A 17,785-nucleotide genomic window follows, 5' to 3' on the forward strand; every position below is an offset into this window, starting at 1 on the left:
ATATTAAATTAAAAATAATTTGTTAAATGTTTAACAGGTTCATGCAGCAACATCCCGAGATGGATTTCTCAAAATGTAAATTTAATTAATTTAATTTCTTGAATTATATTGAAACGCTTAATACTCTAATATTACATTGGTACTACTAAGATTGTATTTTGCTTTTTATTATCACAATGTGCGATTCTCTACGTTCATAGCTCTGTATGTTTAAAAAACGAAACATATGCGATTATCACACATGCTTTAGAGGTTGCAGAAGATGGCACCACTATGTTAGGCTATGTAAAGATACATACAGAATTCTACTATCGATAGAAATGTTCTTTAATTATTTTTTTATTTTTGCGCTGTTTTTTTTTTGTATTTTACTTATCTATAGCTTCCAAGAAAACACGGAAATACATTGCACAGAATGTAAGTTTACAATTTTTATATTACATTTCTCATCTACCGATCTCGTCGAATAGAAAAAGAAAATGGATTAGAATTGTATGAACATGATGCAAGAAATAAATATTATGTAAACGTTTTTTTTTCCACATTTTTTAACAATATTAATTATATTTAATTATATATAATTATTAATAGATATTTGGTTTAAAGGTAAGTAACATATAAAAATTATAAACACATAATCAACTGCATTAATTTCTGCAAAAATTACACTTAATTCCTTATATATAAAAAGATATAAACATATTTTTGCAGAAAATGAAATGGATGATGTAATAATAGAATGCAGCTTTATATTTAATCTTTTTCGATGCATTCGCACTCTTTTCGCCATACAATAAATCGAGATATAAGACTTATAATTTGTAATCTCTGATTTCCTTACCACATATTTTTTATCTTTATCCTCGTTCAATATTAATTACAATTATAATTTAGGCATGAATATTAATTACAATTATTTAGGCATATCTTCTAAGTATGTATTTATTCATTCGACTGTTTTATCACTTTTGTAATCCAACGTACGTAATTGGACAGTCTCGCATATATACCGAATTTACCGCGTTTGCCACAACCTTCACCGAAACTGGTGATACCAAAAATTGTCCACGGACGATCGGGCTTTCGAGGATCCTTGCAAAGTAAAGGACCTCCGCTGTCGCCCGCGCAAGAATCCATTTTTCCGCGGCGATAACCGGCACAGAACATATTGTCCGTAATTCTATAATCTATATAGACTTCTCGGCAGATTTCGGATGACACTATTGGAACCTAAAATCAAATATTTATATTATTTTTAATGCAATTTTATTTATCAATTAGATTATATCCTTATCATTACAGTAAAATAATTAAATTTTTTATTATTTTTTTTTTGTCAAAATTATAAAATCGCGTACTCTGACTTCGTGCAGCACATCCGTTCCAAAATCATCCGTCACGCTGGACTTGCCCCAGCCGATAATAGTACACAACTGGTTCGTGGGTAAAGGCTGCTTCGGTGCAGGCAAACACGCGATTCCTCTCGAAGGAGACGGAGTCAAGGTAACTGGTAAACGAAGTAGAGCCACGTCGTTATCAACAGTATCAGCGTCGTATTCCGGGTGGATAGTTACGGAGTCCACCTACGCGATCATATAAAATTAATCACAAGAAAATAAAATATCTCTATTAAGTTCTTTGATCGCGATTCGTACCCTAAACTCTAATTCCGTGCCTTCTTTCACCGTTAAATCGTGCTCTCCAATACGAACGTACAGACGTTTCCTAATGCAATGCGCGGCAGTCAATACCCATCGCGGGGACACTAATGTTCCACCGCAGAAAGCTTCCTGAAAAAATAAAGGCAAATTAATGTTGGTTTAAACAACATAAAGTCTTTTGTATAATTTATAATTTTCTTAGATTTTTTCTGTGCTTTTTAATTTTAATTTTTTTCTACACAGCTGTTGATTTAGCAAAGATGTAAGATTAATATCGTCGTTATATAACATACTCGAAATCGATTTAATACAGCCACTTGCCACGGCCAACTTCCAGGTGTAGTCGGACGGCCACCGATAATTCGCATAAAGTATGATAATCTAGCGCTTTTTTGAGAGTTCGCCACTCCACATTTCCAAGTATTTGAATTCTTTTCAGAAGCGAAACTATCCACGGTGTTAGGATTGAGTTCAAACTCGTCTAATATCAAGTCTAGAAAATCGAAGAAGATTAGATACTCGTACTTCTTATCAATATTAATGATCGAGTGTGCTATATAAGGGTATTTACTTTCGCCATCTTCTTCGTGGATACCACGAATCTTTCGATGGATCCATCTTTGGCAAAAGCTACCTTCGACGTAACAGTAGGCGCTCTCTCGTATCACATCGCGTCCGCAGATGCCAGGCTTTCTGCACCATCTAATTAGAGAATCGAATGAGTACATATTCATTGACGTTAGTTGCATAAATATAGAAATTTTATATAGTTTACCTGTGACGTTGCGTAGTGCACAGCCTCGTGCAAGGCGACCATTTGCTCCATTTCCCGTAATGTCCTCCGGAGTGTTCTTTAATATCCTTACCTCTTCGCTTTCCATGCCTATGTTCCGCTTCTTTAGGTACCTGTCGAGAACGTATATACATATAATTAATCGAAGATCTGAAGCGATTCATATCGCATATATCGACAAGCGTATATCGCGACTCACCTGGACCACGTGAAATCTTTTGTCCCTTCGTCTATGTCTTCGTTGACGTTGCTTGCATCGCCTTCGACGACCTTCTCTATTATGTTCACAACCGCGTTCTTCCTATTATTTCATGATAAACCATTAGTTTTTAATTTTTATTACATACGATGGCAACAAAATATTTTTCACGTGTGTACGTGTGTATATTATAGAATATTTTATCATATAATGTGTGTCTCGATTTTCAATCAAAAATTTCACCATTATAAATATATTTACCCTAAGTATAGTTGATCCACAATTTTGTTTCGATCGGCACCTCCTGACGCGATTTTGTGTACAATGCCGATCGCAAACGGACCATTCGCTCCAACTCGTGAAATGCGACAGCTTTGTCGATTCTGTAAAAATAAGTCAAAGATATTGTAAAAAGTTCTTTTAATAAGAAGAAATATGAAAAATAAAATAGCGCGCACACACATACTTACTGTTATTCTTTGGTAAATAATCCACAGCAGACTGATTGATCGAATGGAGATAATCTACATCGCCCTTAATTCCAAAGACAAATGTCTTATTTTCATTCTACAAACAATTTTTTTCAAACATTATTAACAATGAAATTACAGATTCTTTGATTATTAAATCAAAATTATATTTTTATAATATTATTATAGATTTATATAATTTTTTTATAGATTTGTGTTTTGAATCGGTATTATTTTTACATTTAATTTAATTTAATTTATTTATTTCATCAATTTATTATAATTATTTAATCAATAATATTATATAATTGTGCGAGCCTTGACATTCATTAAATTTTATAACTGTTATTAGACGTATAATAGATTAATTCGTTAATTAGTTGCAATCACATCTTTTTGACGAAAGGATTAATCTCAAAGAAAATTTCATAACGCAATATCCGGCACTCCTATGTCGGCAGTGGTTGTATGCTGATACAATTACCTTAAAATACTCTGAAATGGTCTGTCTTAGACTGATAGACTTAATAGATACGACCTGGACAGCACTCGGCTGGTTCTAATATCGTCCAGTACTCCAAGGCTGTAAAACGCCCAAGTCGCGACATTAAACTCAATTTGTCTGCTGGTAATGGCATCGCGACGTAACCGCTGTCGGCGTTAATCATGCGTTACGCGATGTCACCGTAGTTGACGGAGTACGTAGGTATATAAAATTACTGTTATTTCATCGTCGCGCCTTGTCGAAGCTCCTCGAAATATTTGCCCTCTATGAAACTCCGCAATAGTTCGGACCCGTGATGATTCATTTCTAATTCATCATTCATTCAGGATTCAGGCATGATTAAAATGATGCTTGAAGATCCTTTTAACAGCCTACATGATACGATATTGTGCGAGATGAATAATTCAAAACTTGATTACCTAATCGAGGATGATTATTTCGAAGAAATCTATCGAATTTATAATAGAAAGAAAAAAAAGAGGTATCTCTCTTATGTATATACATTATTTAACTTGAAATTTAACTGTAAATTGTTACGAAAGAGTACTTGCTGTCGATGTTTTTTGAAGGAGAAAAATATATTTGACATAGTAAATCTAGGATAACTAACCAGATTCATTACTGATACTTATCAAAAATTTAATTAGCATAAACATAATAAGGCAATATCTCGATATGAAAATAAATTTCAAGAATAACATTTATGAAAATAATATATATTTGATAATTATTTTAAAATAATAGAATCGCCTAGTAATTTAGTATTAAATTGCCTAATATTAAATCATACGATTTAATACTACATTACTTGTCGAAAGGAACACATGATAGAAAAAACATTAAATGAAGAAGCGAACGACGCGGAAAGAACAACGATGAAGTGAGCGAAATTTATATGCGACGGGGTTAGCGTGTCCAAACTAGGCTGAGATGTGCGGTACCTTGCATCTCGGTGACGATCTCACAAAAAGTTCATGCCGCTAAAAGGAAAGACAATTCCAAAGGGTGAAGTCGAAGAGCATGTTGCCTTATTGTCGACGCGATTTCACCATCTAAAAATCTTTATGGAGTCTAACGCAAGAACGCACAACTGTCGAGGAATCTTTGTCCAAAAAATCTAAAAAGAATAAATGACTTTGCTAAATAATTTATATAAATTTTACTTTATCAACAAACGAGCACCTTGATTTTTCGTCATTTCTCGATGCTTCTCGTAATTCGGTGATAGACGAATTTTATTCTTTAATTCGCGGGAGGAGAATAGGGATGAAGATAATCTGATATATCTATATATCTATATATCTATTTATTGTCTCTACTTCTTGCTTATATCTTCATGTCTAATCCACACAAAAAATTTGCTTTAAATGTATTTAGATAGCGTAATTTATCACGATCAAGATCTTTAATATATTTATAAAATACTTATTACGAGAAAAGATTAATAACGAAAGTAGATAAAAATCAAGAATGTCGCGGTGAAAATTAATAAATGCAAGCTATGCAGTTAAAACTGTTCGAGCATATTTGAGATACTGCACACGTAATTCGAAATTACCATTTGACCCAATCTGGATCATGAATGCATCACGAAGAAACATGATACAGAGGTCGAATGGTGGATGAAGAAAGGTTCGGAAGCCACTTCACGAACTAACGCCTGAGCTATACCCTAGATGGTATCGTGACCGGTCTCTGCCCACCGTGTCTGCGCATATTTTAATATTACAAGATCGACACATTGATACCATGACGTATGCTTTCATCGACACACAGCCTCGCGCATTATACTTCCCACATTTTTTTAGATTAAACAATCTTCAGTAAATTCTTTCTTTTTGATCTTTAACTTATTCTTTCTTAACGATTTGAAGTGTTGTATCGAAAAATTGGCTACAGCTTGAAAATTATAATTATTACAGTGATAATTAATTTCTAAAATTGTAATAAGTTGTAATAATTCTAGCTGCATGAATAAAATTGCCATAAGAGTAATTCCGCGTAAATGAAAAATAAGGAGGGAAGTCTCGGAAAGATTTGTTTTGCAAATTAACGCCTTCCTCCTAGATGGTCGAAGTTTGTTCAACGTCCAAAAATGGTAGGCGACTTTTTTGACGAAGGGTTGTTACGGAGATTTAATGTGAGATCTCTCTCGTAGCCTTGTTTGTCAACGGAATGCTCGCTATGGCAAGTTCGTGATCTGATTTATATGCTCCCTAATATAAAAGTGAAAGATCGTGTTTTTGCTTGTATTTATTAATATATCTAAACTCTTGTTGATAATTCTATTTAAAGTCGAAAATTTTGGCAAAAGAAAAATTAACTAAAGAAATTTAATAACATAATGTAATATTATACATGAAGAACGCGCACATTTCTAATGAGGGCAAATTAGAATTTCATTGCCGCAATGTAATCACGATGTAATTTGAATATAGCTGTGTGATTATATGCCATATAACGCATTCGTTCATTTATTCAAGAGAAATTACAGCTGCGTCACATCATTGGCGCAACTGATGGGATATTTGATTCAAGCTTATCGACTTATAGAGAGACATAATTGTACAACACTTGCACGTGTAACAGAATGATTATTACGACATTGTCACGATTATTGCAGAGTATAATATTAGACTCGTAACATTCATGGGACCACAATTTACAATCTCGCGTCAGCGTTTATTTTCTCCTGCCAACAATCGATTAAAGTAATGGACAGCGTCATAAAGTACAATAATATGCCGTACAGTTGCATCGACAGCTGTTAGGAACAATTCATATATACGCTTTTGAACACGGCCCGTTTGGCAACAACGCGATTTTATTTCTCTTTCTTTTTTTGCGCCATTTCTTATACTTTATGTAAGCGGTTCGATGCCTTTCAAGCCAAAGTTTACGAGAACTCATAAATACTGCTCTGTTTTAATTAGATTTTTAATAGCGGTAATAAACGCGCGCGCGAGGCCCGTCTTGAAAAAAATCGTCGTCTATCCCACGAACATTGTCCATGACGAAAGTGACTTCCTTATACTTTTACAAGTGTAAATTGTTTCACTTTCGCGATGTGACGAGCGCGAGAGTGCAGAATTTATTGCTAACCGCAGTAACAGTTTTACCTACTTATTACGTCTCTCTCAAAAGTTCCACAGACATAGCTCATTATCTCTTAATATGCTGCGGAAAGATCATTGTGTATGATTTACAGTTTCTATTGTTTAATATAAAATTTAACGTGATAGAATAATATATGTATGTATTTTATTTGTTATCACAGGTAGCATTACTGATAAGCTGCGTAATTATTCGTGTTTTCGCGAGTGCTACCATGGACCAAGAGAGGAGGAGGAGGCCCGGGGAGGCATCGGGCAACAGCGGGGCAACTGGGTATGCAAAATAAATATAATTTATAACTTATAACATCCTCAATTTATTAATTCGCTACTAGTAAAATTACTTGATTTATCTCTTGATTTATTTATGGAATTTATTTTGCATTATATATACTATTTTTATACACATAAAATATTTTAGAAATTTTATTTTAAAATCTTTGCTTCAAATATTTATAATAAAATATAATAATTGAGATTTTTAAAAATAATAAATAAAGAGATAAATAAAGAGCGGTAAGAAAAAGTCGGAAGACGATTTCTCAAATCCACGGTAAAAGCAAAGTTCACAAGGAGTTAATTTACACACGTCGGCGTTTCAAGTGGAAATTTAGACCGTAAAACTGGCCATTATAATCGTTTGAGGGACGCGACAGCAAAGGGAGTCACCTGCAGCGCTTTTAACCATCGCTAACCATCCGTTTTCTACTCGCTCCGTGTTGTTCCTTCTTTCCCTCCGTTCGTTCTTACACGTATAGTACGCGTCCGGCTTTTGCATTTATGGCCACGGTTATTTCCGGATCAGCGTCTCTGACACCATACGCCACCGCTTTATATTACCACGACTGTGTGTAACCCCTTATTGTTCCTTGACACTGGCATTCCCTCGCATGAAAGATTCTACGCGAGATACATCAATGCCCGCGGCTAATTTTACAAGCACTCTATCGATACGCTATGCGGAACTTTCATAATAGCTGGTCTCATTATATCCTCGTTTCATTCTGTTTTGTTGGACGCGAGAGAATTGAAAGCGCGCTTTCACCATTTAATTTTTAATTTTAGCGAATTTATACAGTTTACTAGAACAACATAAAATAATATAAAGTTTGTTTAAACTCGATTAAAATATTTTTTCATAGAAATTAGCTGATTAAAGTTAATTAAATTTTAAAATAATAATATGTTAAAAAATTAAAATAGTAATATGTTGTAAATAATATGTTATATCTTATTCTCGATTAATATTTTTTGACAGAAATCAGCTGATAACTGTCAAAAATATTAATGGAGTTTGAAGTATTATAACATATTATATTATTTTAATTTTTATAACATATTATTATTTTAAAATTTAATTAGCAAATTAACGCCTTAATCAGCTGATTTCTGTTAAAAAATATTAATAAAGCGAAAATTTGCTAATTAAATTTTAAAATAATAATAAGTTATAAAAATTAGAATAGTAATATGTTTTAATACCTTAATTTCGATTAATATTTTTTGATAGAAAGCAGCTGATAACTGTCAAAAATATTAATCGAGTTTAAAGTATTATAACATATTATTTAAAACATATTATTATTTTAAAAATTAATTAGCAAATTTACGCTTTAATCAGCTGATTTCTGTTAAAAAATATTAATAAAGCGTTAATTTGCTAATTAAATTTCAAAATAATATAGGTTATAAAAACTAAAATAGTAATATTGTAAATAATGTTATAATGCCTTATCTGCGATTAATATTTTTTGACAAAGATCAGCTGATAACTGTCAAAAATATTAATCGAGTTTAAAGAATTATGACATATTATTTAAAACATATTATTATTTTAATTTTTATAACATACTATTATTTTAAAAATTAATTAGCAAATTAATTTCTTAATTAGTTGATTTCTGACAAAAAATATTAATAAAGTGTTAATTTGTTATAGGTCAAAGTCGTCAAGTCGAAGTTGCCCGGACCGCCAAGCCGAGCCGAGTCGAGCCGAGCCGAGCCGAGCCGAGCCGAGCCGAGCCGAGCCGAGCCGAGCCGAGCTCGCACGTACGCCGCGACGCGACCACCGCCATCCGCCATTACGATTTTGCGACCTTGCCGTGCTGCACGTCCCGTAAATGGCACAAGCCTGTCTGTTGCTAGGTGCATTTTCGGTTCGCGATCAACGTTTGCGCACTCATCACCGGTCCGCGACAGTACGAGTGTGAGTGTTTTTACGTACTTAATTATCGTACAAATCCGATCGCATCGCAAAATCGTGTACCGACATCGTGATCGCGATCGCACGGGCGAATCTATTACGCGGACGGATCGAATTACCGTTGCGCTTTCGACGCGAATTTCCGGAGTTTTTCGGCATTATCGATCCGCGATTTCTACGTCGTTGAATTGTGATATTTAAAACATAGTGAGATGTAGTGCCCATTTCGTGGAATATCGGCGACTCCTGAGTGCGTCGTGAAGTAGTCGCCGCATCATCGTCGTTCGATGAGGCCTTCCGACAAGTGAGCCTTGAAAAAAGCGGTGACGCCGAAAACAGAGCATCGGTTTTATTCGCGCGCGAATAAGCTCTCGCGATTCTCGCGTTTTACCGAAACGCGTTGAAATGTGATATCTAAAATCCGGGCGTCGCCGCGCGTCGCGAACGAAAAAAAGTAACGCGAGTGCAAGTGTTTCGAAGCTTCTTCTGGGAGGAGGAGGAGGCCCGGGGTGGCATCGGGCAACGGCAGAGCATCAATAGGGTAAATATAATTTATTTAACTTTTTATTTGTTATTTGTGAGATTATCTATTTACCTTCGCGATGATTTAAATTTTACATTGTTGTATAATAATGAATATAAAATATCCTGGATTTTATATTTCGAAATACTTAGAATATTTAATAATAAATAATTTTTAATAATTTAATAATAATAAATATTTGTATAATATGTATAAAATACAATTACATTGTATTATATTTAAGAGATATTTTAATTAAAATATTTAATAGTAAAAGAATCTAGGTACGCATTACATAAATAATTATATCTACATATCTCTTAAATATAATACAATGTAATTGTATTTTATACATATTATACAAATATTTATTATTATTAAATTATTAAAAATTATTTATTATTAAATATTCTAAGTATTTCGAAATATAAAATCCAGGATATTTTATATTCATTATTATACAACAATGTAAAATTTAAATCATCGCGAAGGTAAATAGATAAATATTTATATATTTTAATATTTAAATATTTTAATTAAAATATTTAATAGTAAAAATAAATAGTAAAATATTTTAATTTAAATATTTAATAGTAAAAATAAATAGTAAAATATTTTAATTTAAATATTTTTTATAATTATTTCTATCTTTCTTTAAAAAATATTTCTTTGCAAATTATGTAGTTTTTTAATATCTTAAAGTAAATAACAAAAGTTAACTATGCGCTTAATATAATCATTTTTTGAAACATTAAAATTAATATTTAAATTTTCAAATTAACTTTAATATTTCAAAAAATGATTTGAAATATTATAAATAATTTAAATATTTTAATAATTGTTTTATATAATATTTATACGTTTATATTTTACAGATTAACATTGTCTACAATTCCGCACATCAAATTGGTGAGTGTTGAATTATTTAAAAAAATTTATAACGAGAATTCTAATCATTCGTTCCGCCGTTGGTATATCGCGATCGCTTTTCCCGCGTACATCGACGACGAGACAATGGAATCGCCGGTCTTGGCACAGACGATGTGAAACATCTTGGTAAAGAAACCACGAGGAAGATGAGTAGAGGCGGCCGGGCGAAGGGGAGTGGGTGGGACGGGGAAGAGACGTCGGTTGAGACGAGCCCCGATGGATTTTACGGTGAAGGGGAGGGAAAACGAATGTGATCTCAAACGCGGTTGCAAGTCTCGGGACGATGCTGAAGGGACATGTCGTACGCGACATTCTCCTCCGTCCTTATTCTTCACGTCCTCTTCGTCCTCTCTCGGGGCCTCTTACATCTCCCTCCTCCCTCTTTTCCCCCCGTTCTCGTCAGAGTCCCGCGTGGTACCTCGTTTCTTTCCTCGATAACGACAACTTTTTATCAGCCGCGAGTTTCACATACTTCCTGTGCCCGACAACGGGAAATTCCATGCGATAGTCCTCACGATAATAAGAAGCTAATCGAGCTGGACTCGCCAGAAGGAGCTATCGCTCGAGAGAATCCCGCGGGAGAGGATTCCCCACAGGGTGCCAGCGATACGTTCCAGTCTTTCCCGTGGTTGTTCTTGCTGATAAAAAGCACGCGGTACCAGAATATTTTTTTGCATGGCTTAATGAAGCGCGAAAGAAGAGCCGGCTTGTTCGGCTATTACTTAGGCGATTTAACTTGCGGCACATTGACTTTTTTTTGTTTTGTTAAAACACCTCTTGGAACGTGGTATTCGAGACATCCATCGTTGTCGAAAAGTAGCAATTCTTTGCCGAACGCTGCGAATTTAATACGAGTAAGCCGATGTGAACCGGCTACAATTTTACAAACTTGGAATGCATAAAGATATAGCGTAATAAAAAAAAATGTTAGGATGTGAATACACTTTTTTGTTAAAATGATAATAAAATTTAATATATTAATTTTTTTAAATTTAATATATTATTAATATATTAATTTCGGATTGCGTCCATCGATTTAAATAATAAAAGACCGTTCTTGGTGCAAAAAGACATAGAGTGATATATGACACTGACAATATTTCATACACGACTGCGAGCTGATATTTTCTCGGCAGAAAAACGATTATCACATGTGACAGGCAACATGTGGAGAAATCGTTCGTAAATCAATGAACTTTCTTCGTTGGCGACGTCAAAGTTCGCGATAATGTTTGACGAAGGTTGCCTATTCGGGAAAGCGAAAACAGCCGCTGTAGAAATGCTCGGATAGAATCTTTTAGTGTTCTAACGCAGAGTAACGTAGAGTATCTCCGGGGATAACGCGACAGGAAGTTTCACCACGGGTTGTCCGTGGTAACACGGCCGAGGTCAACCGAGTCGACGAGTGATACCTACGCGGTTAGAAAGTCGGGAGATGTTTAGCGAGAGATTGATGCAACGTTTCTTTTCCGACCACACTCGTTACAAAGCTGACTGTTAATTGGAGAAGCGACTGTTAATTGGAAAATGAGCGTCGCGATTGATTTTTCTCTCGGGGATGCGAAAGACGCTTCTTCGACTTCGAGTTTGCTTGATAGAAGACGCTTCTTCACGAGTTGTCAAGAAGATATAGGGTGCATAGGTGAACTCATGTTGCTCTCTTGCAGTAGAAAGCAAGAATACATTTATTACATACGTGTGATTAAATGATTATTGATTGATGTTGATCGATTGTTTTTCTGACGTGATAAAATTTGTTTCAATGTGAGAAAGCAAAGCTTTATAATATATGCACGCAGATAATGATTTACATAAAACATATAAATGTTGAATCATAATTAAGCACTTATATAAAATTATAAGTAAAATTCCAAATTTCAAAGGATTCAGTGAAAAATAATATTTGCGATGTATTAGGACTAACAAAACATTCTTGAGATTTTTATCATTCCCAAAAATTCTTTGAATTCATTGAATTCATCAATCCTAAAATATTTTCATCGAAGATGTATATTTAATATTGCTGGCATTATATATATTAATTTGAAAAAGGGTTACACCAAAATATTTAACAGTATTTGTAAAAAGTGTTTAATTTATCGATAATTTTTAACTTTAAATTAATTAAATCTCCTCGAATAAATTTCCTACTTAACTCGCAAGCATCAGCTTCAATTGATGTAATAATAAAGGGATCGCGATAAAAATGCTAAAAATAAAATGCAGAAACTATTTGAAAAATATCTAATACGCGATCGCGATATCGCCGCCTTCATATATAAATTAGGGAAACAACTATCTGTTATTCGATTATTTTTAACAAATTCAAATTTACAGTGGACAAGAAGACGCGAGACGTAAAAATACTGCTTTTCCAACATCTACGGGATGTAACGTCTATCTTGACGCTGTATTATAAATTGGCTAGTTAGACGATAAGCAAGAGTAGGATAAGCACAACAGAAAATTTAGATAAACGCTTATCTGTTTCTCTATTGTCCGCGTGCATACAAATATCTTTTTTATCTTTTACCGTTTATCTTTTTGCTTTTTTCTTCGTAAAATTTTCCCGGGCAATAGCTAGCCGGCGAATTATTCGACACAACTGACCAAACGATCGTATTTGGCCCGATAACTCGGACGAGCAAACAGATTTTACGAATGCCCGATTACGATGTAATATCATTCATACGCAGTAACATCACAAGTCGATGCAATGCGTCGAAGGAATCGGAGTCCAGCCAAATATAACCCGCGTATGCTATAATTTACGTGGATTTTATCGCGGAGATTGGCATCTGAGCATGCATTGAAATTCGATAAAAAGTTATTGCGATGCAAAATTTTAGATACCAGTGTATTTGACAGACGTAAAGCGTGAATCATGCTTTATAGTCGCGTTCGAAAAATAAAAGGAAAAATAATAAACATATTCTTGTAAGCTCTCCGTGTAAGAAATGGATGTATGTTCTACATTACGTAAGAACAATTACTATTTGAGTTTACAAGTTGATACTTCCGCGTTTTCTTTTCTAGTATAGTATATTATTTGTTTGTCCAAGTTACGACACGCACATCCTACACAAAGTTCATATAATTTTCAGCGCCTCCGTGTTTCTACTTTACTTTAACGGAACCTTGTATTTTGCAGAATTATAAATACTTTGTTGATTCCCGCGATCGGGACGTAGCTCCTTTTAAATCATAGCGATTACGGCAGGATGAGGATTTCGAGCAATATTATTACCGTAGTTTGCTAGCAATAGAACTAGTTTACGCGTCGGCATATTAACCTCGAAATTGTGAATGATTATTGCAGTCTAAGAATGATCACGAAACGAAATTACAGTAATTATCTCGTGCTTAGCTAAAACGAGGTTTCTCCACTTTCGTCGGTAATTGCGTTAGTATTACTGGGTTCCTGCTGACACGATGCTTTACCGGTGTTTTAGACCCCTTGAACCTTTCCTTAATCTATCCACTAATTACCAATTTATCTTTGATAAATTGTATTACATTAGTACATTAGCTTGAGTATATTTTTAAAAATGTGTTTGTATCAATTCAATATATTCTCCTTATACTGAATACGCAGATATTAGCGATTATAATTATGCAAAATCATTATTTTTTAAATGTTAGACTTTGATTTTGTTTGATAAATTTAAAAGTATTTATTAATTGTATTTATTAATTGAGTTAAAAGAATTTATTAATTGAGTTAAAAGAATAATTAATGGATATAACACAAGAATACAGCATAAGTAAATATAATAAGAATTCTAAATGAAGTGTAATTTCTCGCAAATTTATATTATTCGGATCAATATTAATTTATCCTACATCAAATTTGGATGTGAGATTACACGCGGCTTCTGCAATTACGATGTGTATTAACTGGATACTAGATATTACCAGATACGATTCGGCAAGGCAATTAAGTAAACTCGTACACGATAAATATCCAAAATTATAGTGCATTAGCTGGGTACAAGGTACGTGTAATATCCCATTTTCCCGACTAAACGATTTTACGATCAATATATTCGATCGGTCAGAAAAGTCTTCACTTCCCGTAATACGATGCGAAGTCGATACTTCTACAGTTTCAGAGACTAAATACATTGCAGTCGTGAAAAACTATTGTCTACCATGTTGCAGTTAGTGCCAGAACCTTTTCAGCTAACGATGTAATTCTGCGCGCAGCTTCTAACTTTCATGTAACATTCATCCGATAAATAATCGATTTTAAATTCATCATAAAGCAGTCTGCAAAAACTGCGGTACACCGCGTGTATGATATCATATTTCTTCTATAATTTTTCTCTTCTTTTATATTCTTATTCCACAATATTTTAATCCATAATTTTTCTTCACCGCATAATTTAATTATAATTAATCTTCTCTAATTTAAATACGGTTTTAATCTCTAATATTTCCAGAGTATTATCGATGATAAAATATATATGTATATTGCACAATTAAATTTTTTTAAAAATAAAATTCACATATTTTCATATATATAGTATAAAGAAATAAGCCTCTCTAAATCATACAATTTTATATTCAACATTTTATTGATAAACTAACTGACGAACGAAAATTTTTTGGGAAGAAAACTATTGTAAAATTTTAAAGATAGCTTAGATTTTTGCGATTGCAATACTTTTTATAATGCATACAAAGTACTTACCAGTCCGTCGACGGCGACCGCGTGACCAAGGGCGAGTAGGACGACGAGGACGCGGAAGATCGCGGCGGCTGCGATCATGCCCGGAAGTGGTTCGGCGGATCGCAGCCAGCGGGGCGACCAGCGCAGACAGTTCGACGGCGACGGGGACGCGCTCGTCTGCGAGACAGGCCGGTGGTGCTCTTGTCGCGGACGCATCGCGTCATGATCGCGCCAAGAGAGACGTGGCTCGCTCTTTACGGACTCTCTGTGATGTGGCTCGGTTCGCCGGCTCTGCTCCACACGCGCGTGTACCTACTTTACTTATTTATCCACCTTCGGGAGGAAGGAGAGCCGCGCGCGTAAACGCGTGTACGCGACCCTACGCGCCGCCACGCAGGTCTATAAATACGGGCGCGACTCCGCGCGAAGAATTTCAAACAACCGCGTCGTAAAATACCGTCGATGAAAGAGATGGTCCCGGGGAGAGATTCGGAGCTTTTCAAGCACACCGTCGACGGTGCCTGCGTCAAATCCGCCGCGAGGTAGCTCTCAGCCTTGACCCTGCGTCCTAAGTCCCGGACGCGTCGATCTGTCGCAACGAAATCCGATATAGATAGATCTCTTTTTAGGCAACCTAATGAGATTAGGAGAGAATTATCTTCTTAGTAGATATATAATATAGAAAAAAATATGATAATATTAATTAAGGCAATTAGTCAATTAATTACTTGTATATATTTGAAGAAGTTATCTTTATATAAGAATAAAACACCGGATTTAATTATAGGCAAAATTTATGTGATAATTCCGTATTTTATACGTACAGCAAAGATTTCTATTACAACGAAGCAGAATTTACATTTCTTCAAACCGGCCAGCTAAGAAAGACCATAAAAAAAAGGAATACACGTTTCATGCAATTTAGTTATTTCTGACGAGACTCTGACGTCTTATTCTCGCGTGCAAATCGTTACAAGATCAAAAGATCGCGCGTGACATGTCTCGCCCCTGGAGAACGCGAGCCTTCGTTGCAATGTGCTTTGGTTCCCTAAATAACGTGCATCAACAAGCGAAATCTTACCCGGTGTGTCCGAGAAAGAATAAAGAGCGCCGAAATTTTTCAGCATACGAAAGAAATTCGTCGATGTATCAAGGTCGTCCCAGACTCGCGAATAGATGCGGCGAAGTCGCCGATATTAGCTTCTGCCTTGACATTCCAATCATCTTCGCGATCTTTGATACGCGGTACACGTTTATAGCAGTAGCAGACGATGAATGGTAGTAGATGGAGTAATAAATGATGACAACGGGTTCGCTGAGGATCACGCGTGAAGTCGCGATCGAGTCTCTCTCTCGTCAATGTCCGGTCTGTCAACGTGCTCTTTAACGACGATCGTGCCTGATAGTTTACCGCGACTCGTCGTCCCCGAGATTAAAGGCGAGCCCTGTTTTCATCATCGCACACGGAGAGATATCACTCTCATCTTTTCCAGCTGGTAAAATTGCGTTTAGCGTAGAATACGACGTGGCGAGGCCGTGTTAGTCTCGTCGACCAACCGCGGAACCGGCTGATATTTTTAGTTCTCTCCCGACGTCTTCCAATCCGACGTCTGTCTTCACCTTTGAGAGCTACCTAGAGCTACCGCAGCGATATCTTTGTTCTTCTTCGAAGCACTCTCCCGTACGCCAAAGTATTGGCGGCGAATCATGCCGCTTTCCGATGAGTTTGATCGATGAAGCCGCGATTTCGGTTCTTCTTTAACTCGGCATCATGCAGTATTACTCTCTAGCCACTAGCTATTTCATCGATATATTTCGTTCTTCACGTATATTCTAGATTCCATAACCGTTGATATCTTATTGCCTTTCTATTTATCCTATTTATGTTTATTCGATAAGATAAAATTTTTTTTTATCTTAGAGTTGTGCATTACATAGAGCATCAGTCTCAGAAATTACACGGAAGTCTTCAGCTTTTCCTCACTTATCATTCTATTTCGTGCTTATCTTTATTAATTATTTTTTTTAATTCACTAATAGAAACGCAACTTTCTTTAGACCGAAACTGCGCGTCGATCTATTCGTCGATGATGAAATAAGAACGAATATGGATCATGAAATATAATTGTCTTCTTGCACTAGTAACTTCACGCGGAGACTTTTATCTGTCATCGGAAGTGGGCTAGCGCGATTTGTCAATGCGAAATAACGCTGTCCGATATATCGTTCACGAGGGATGTACTCGAGCGAGCACACGCACGTGGCTTACGGCCGACTGACGAGATATACGCGCGCGAGAGGAAGTATCAACGGAGGCTGCTCAGAGGAGTGGCTGCCAAGTTAGGCGGAAGTGGAGGGTGATCCTGCGGCGGGAACAGTCGGTCAGAAGTGGGATAAAGACGGAAGGTGTATCTTTATATCTGTTTCTTGAAGATGCGTTTACGGTCGATCACGCGCGACGATATCAATTCGTATCGATGCGATATTTATTCTGCACGGTTCGACAAATGATAGGAGAGGCGCGTGTCGGCCGAACTGGTCTCGTCGCATTAAGCCTTTTTAATGTTAAATTTTAAATAAATTGATTAAAAAACGTCCCTATTTTCTCGGTCTTTAAATTTTCACGTCAACGTAGATACCTGACAATTTTTTATTCGCAACGTTGAAATATGCACGATGTATATTTACAGTTTATTGGTGTATTTATATATATGCA

At 35.4% G+C, this 17,785-nt stretch overlaps 2 protein-coding genes across 3 annotated transcripts in view; one reads left to right on the plus strand and one right to left on the minus strand.

Moving 5' to 3' along the window:
* The window catches only part of Nudc (nuclear distribution C, dynein complex regulator), a 62,853-nt gene extending 62,320 nt beyond the window's left edge, over positions 1-533 (plus strand). The window contains exon 7 of the mRNA XM_083048117.1: positions 38-533. Within this exon, the coding sequence (XP_082904243.1) occupies positions 38-89 (52 nt within the window). The 3' untranslated portion in view covers positions 90-533. The remainder of the gene's footprint in view (positions 1-37) is intronic.
* Positions 512-17,332, minus strand: LOC145941798 (uncharacterized). 2 transcript variants are annotated; one of them, XM_083048115.1, is made up of 11 exons: positions 16,151-17,332; positions 15,091-15,658; positions 3,124-3,220; positions 2,915-3,036; positions 2,654-2,755; positions 2,437-2,567; positions 2,233-2,363; positions 1,955-2,154; positions 1,656-1,790; positions 1,359-1,583; positions 512-1,230 (listed from the first exon to the last, which is right to left on the minus strand). In XM_083048115.1, exons 2-11 carry the CDS (start codon positions 15,283-15,285, stop codon positions 943-945), a joined length of 1,626 nt encoding a protein of 541 aa, XP_082904241.1. In that variant the 5' UTR covers positions 15,286-15,658; positions 16,151-17,332; the 3' UTR covers positions 512-942. The 2 variants fall into 2 exon arrangements, with proteins under 2 accessions (XP_082904241.1, XP_082904239.1); XM_083048113.1 differs by having other exon boundaries at positions 15,091-15,703.
* Positions 17,333-17,785: the final 453 nt, after the last annotated feature.

The sequence above is a fragment of the Prenolepis imparis genome, unplaced genomic scaffold (assembly GCF_030444845.1).
Source record: "Prenolepis imparis isolate NDT839.2.m4 unplaced genomic scaffold, iyPreImpa1.0 SCAF_10, whole genome shotgun sequence".
Lineage (NCBI taxonomy): Eukaryota > Metazoa > Arthropoda > Insecta > Hymenoptera > Formicidae > Prenolepis > Prenolepis imparis.

Coding starts and splice junctions, on each gene's coding strand:
- LOC145941798 (XM_083048115.1), bottom strand. CDS start 15,285: ATGCGTCCGCGACAAGAGCACCACCGGCCTGTCTCGCAGACGAGCGCG. Junction 2,568..2,653: donor AAAGATTTCACGTGGTCCAG/GTGAGTCGCGAT, acceptor CGTTCTCGACAG/GTACCTAAAGAAGCGGAACA. Junction 1,584..1,655: donor GCACGGAATTAGAGTTTAGG/GTACGAATCGCG, acceptor ATGATCGCGTAG/GTGGACTCCGTAACTATCCA.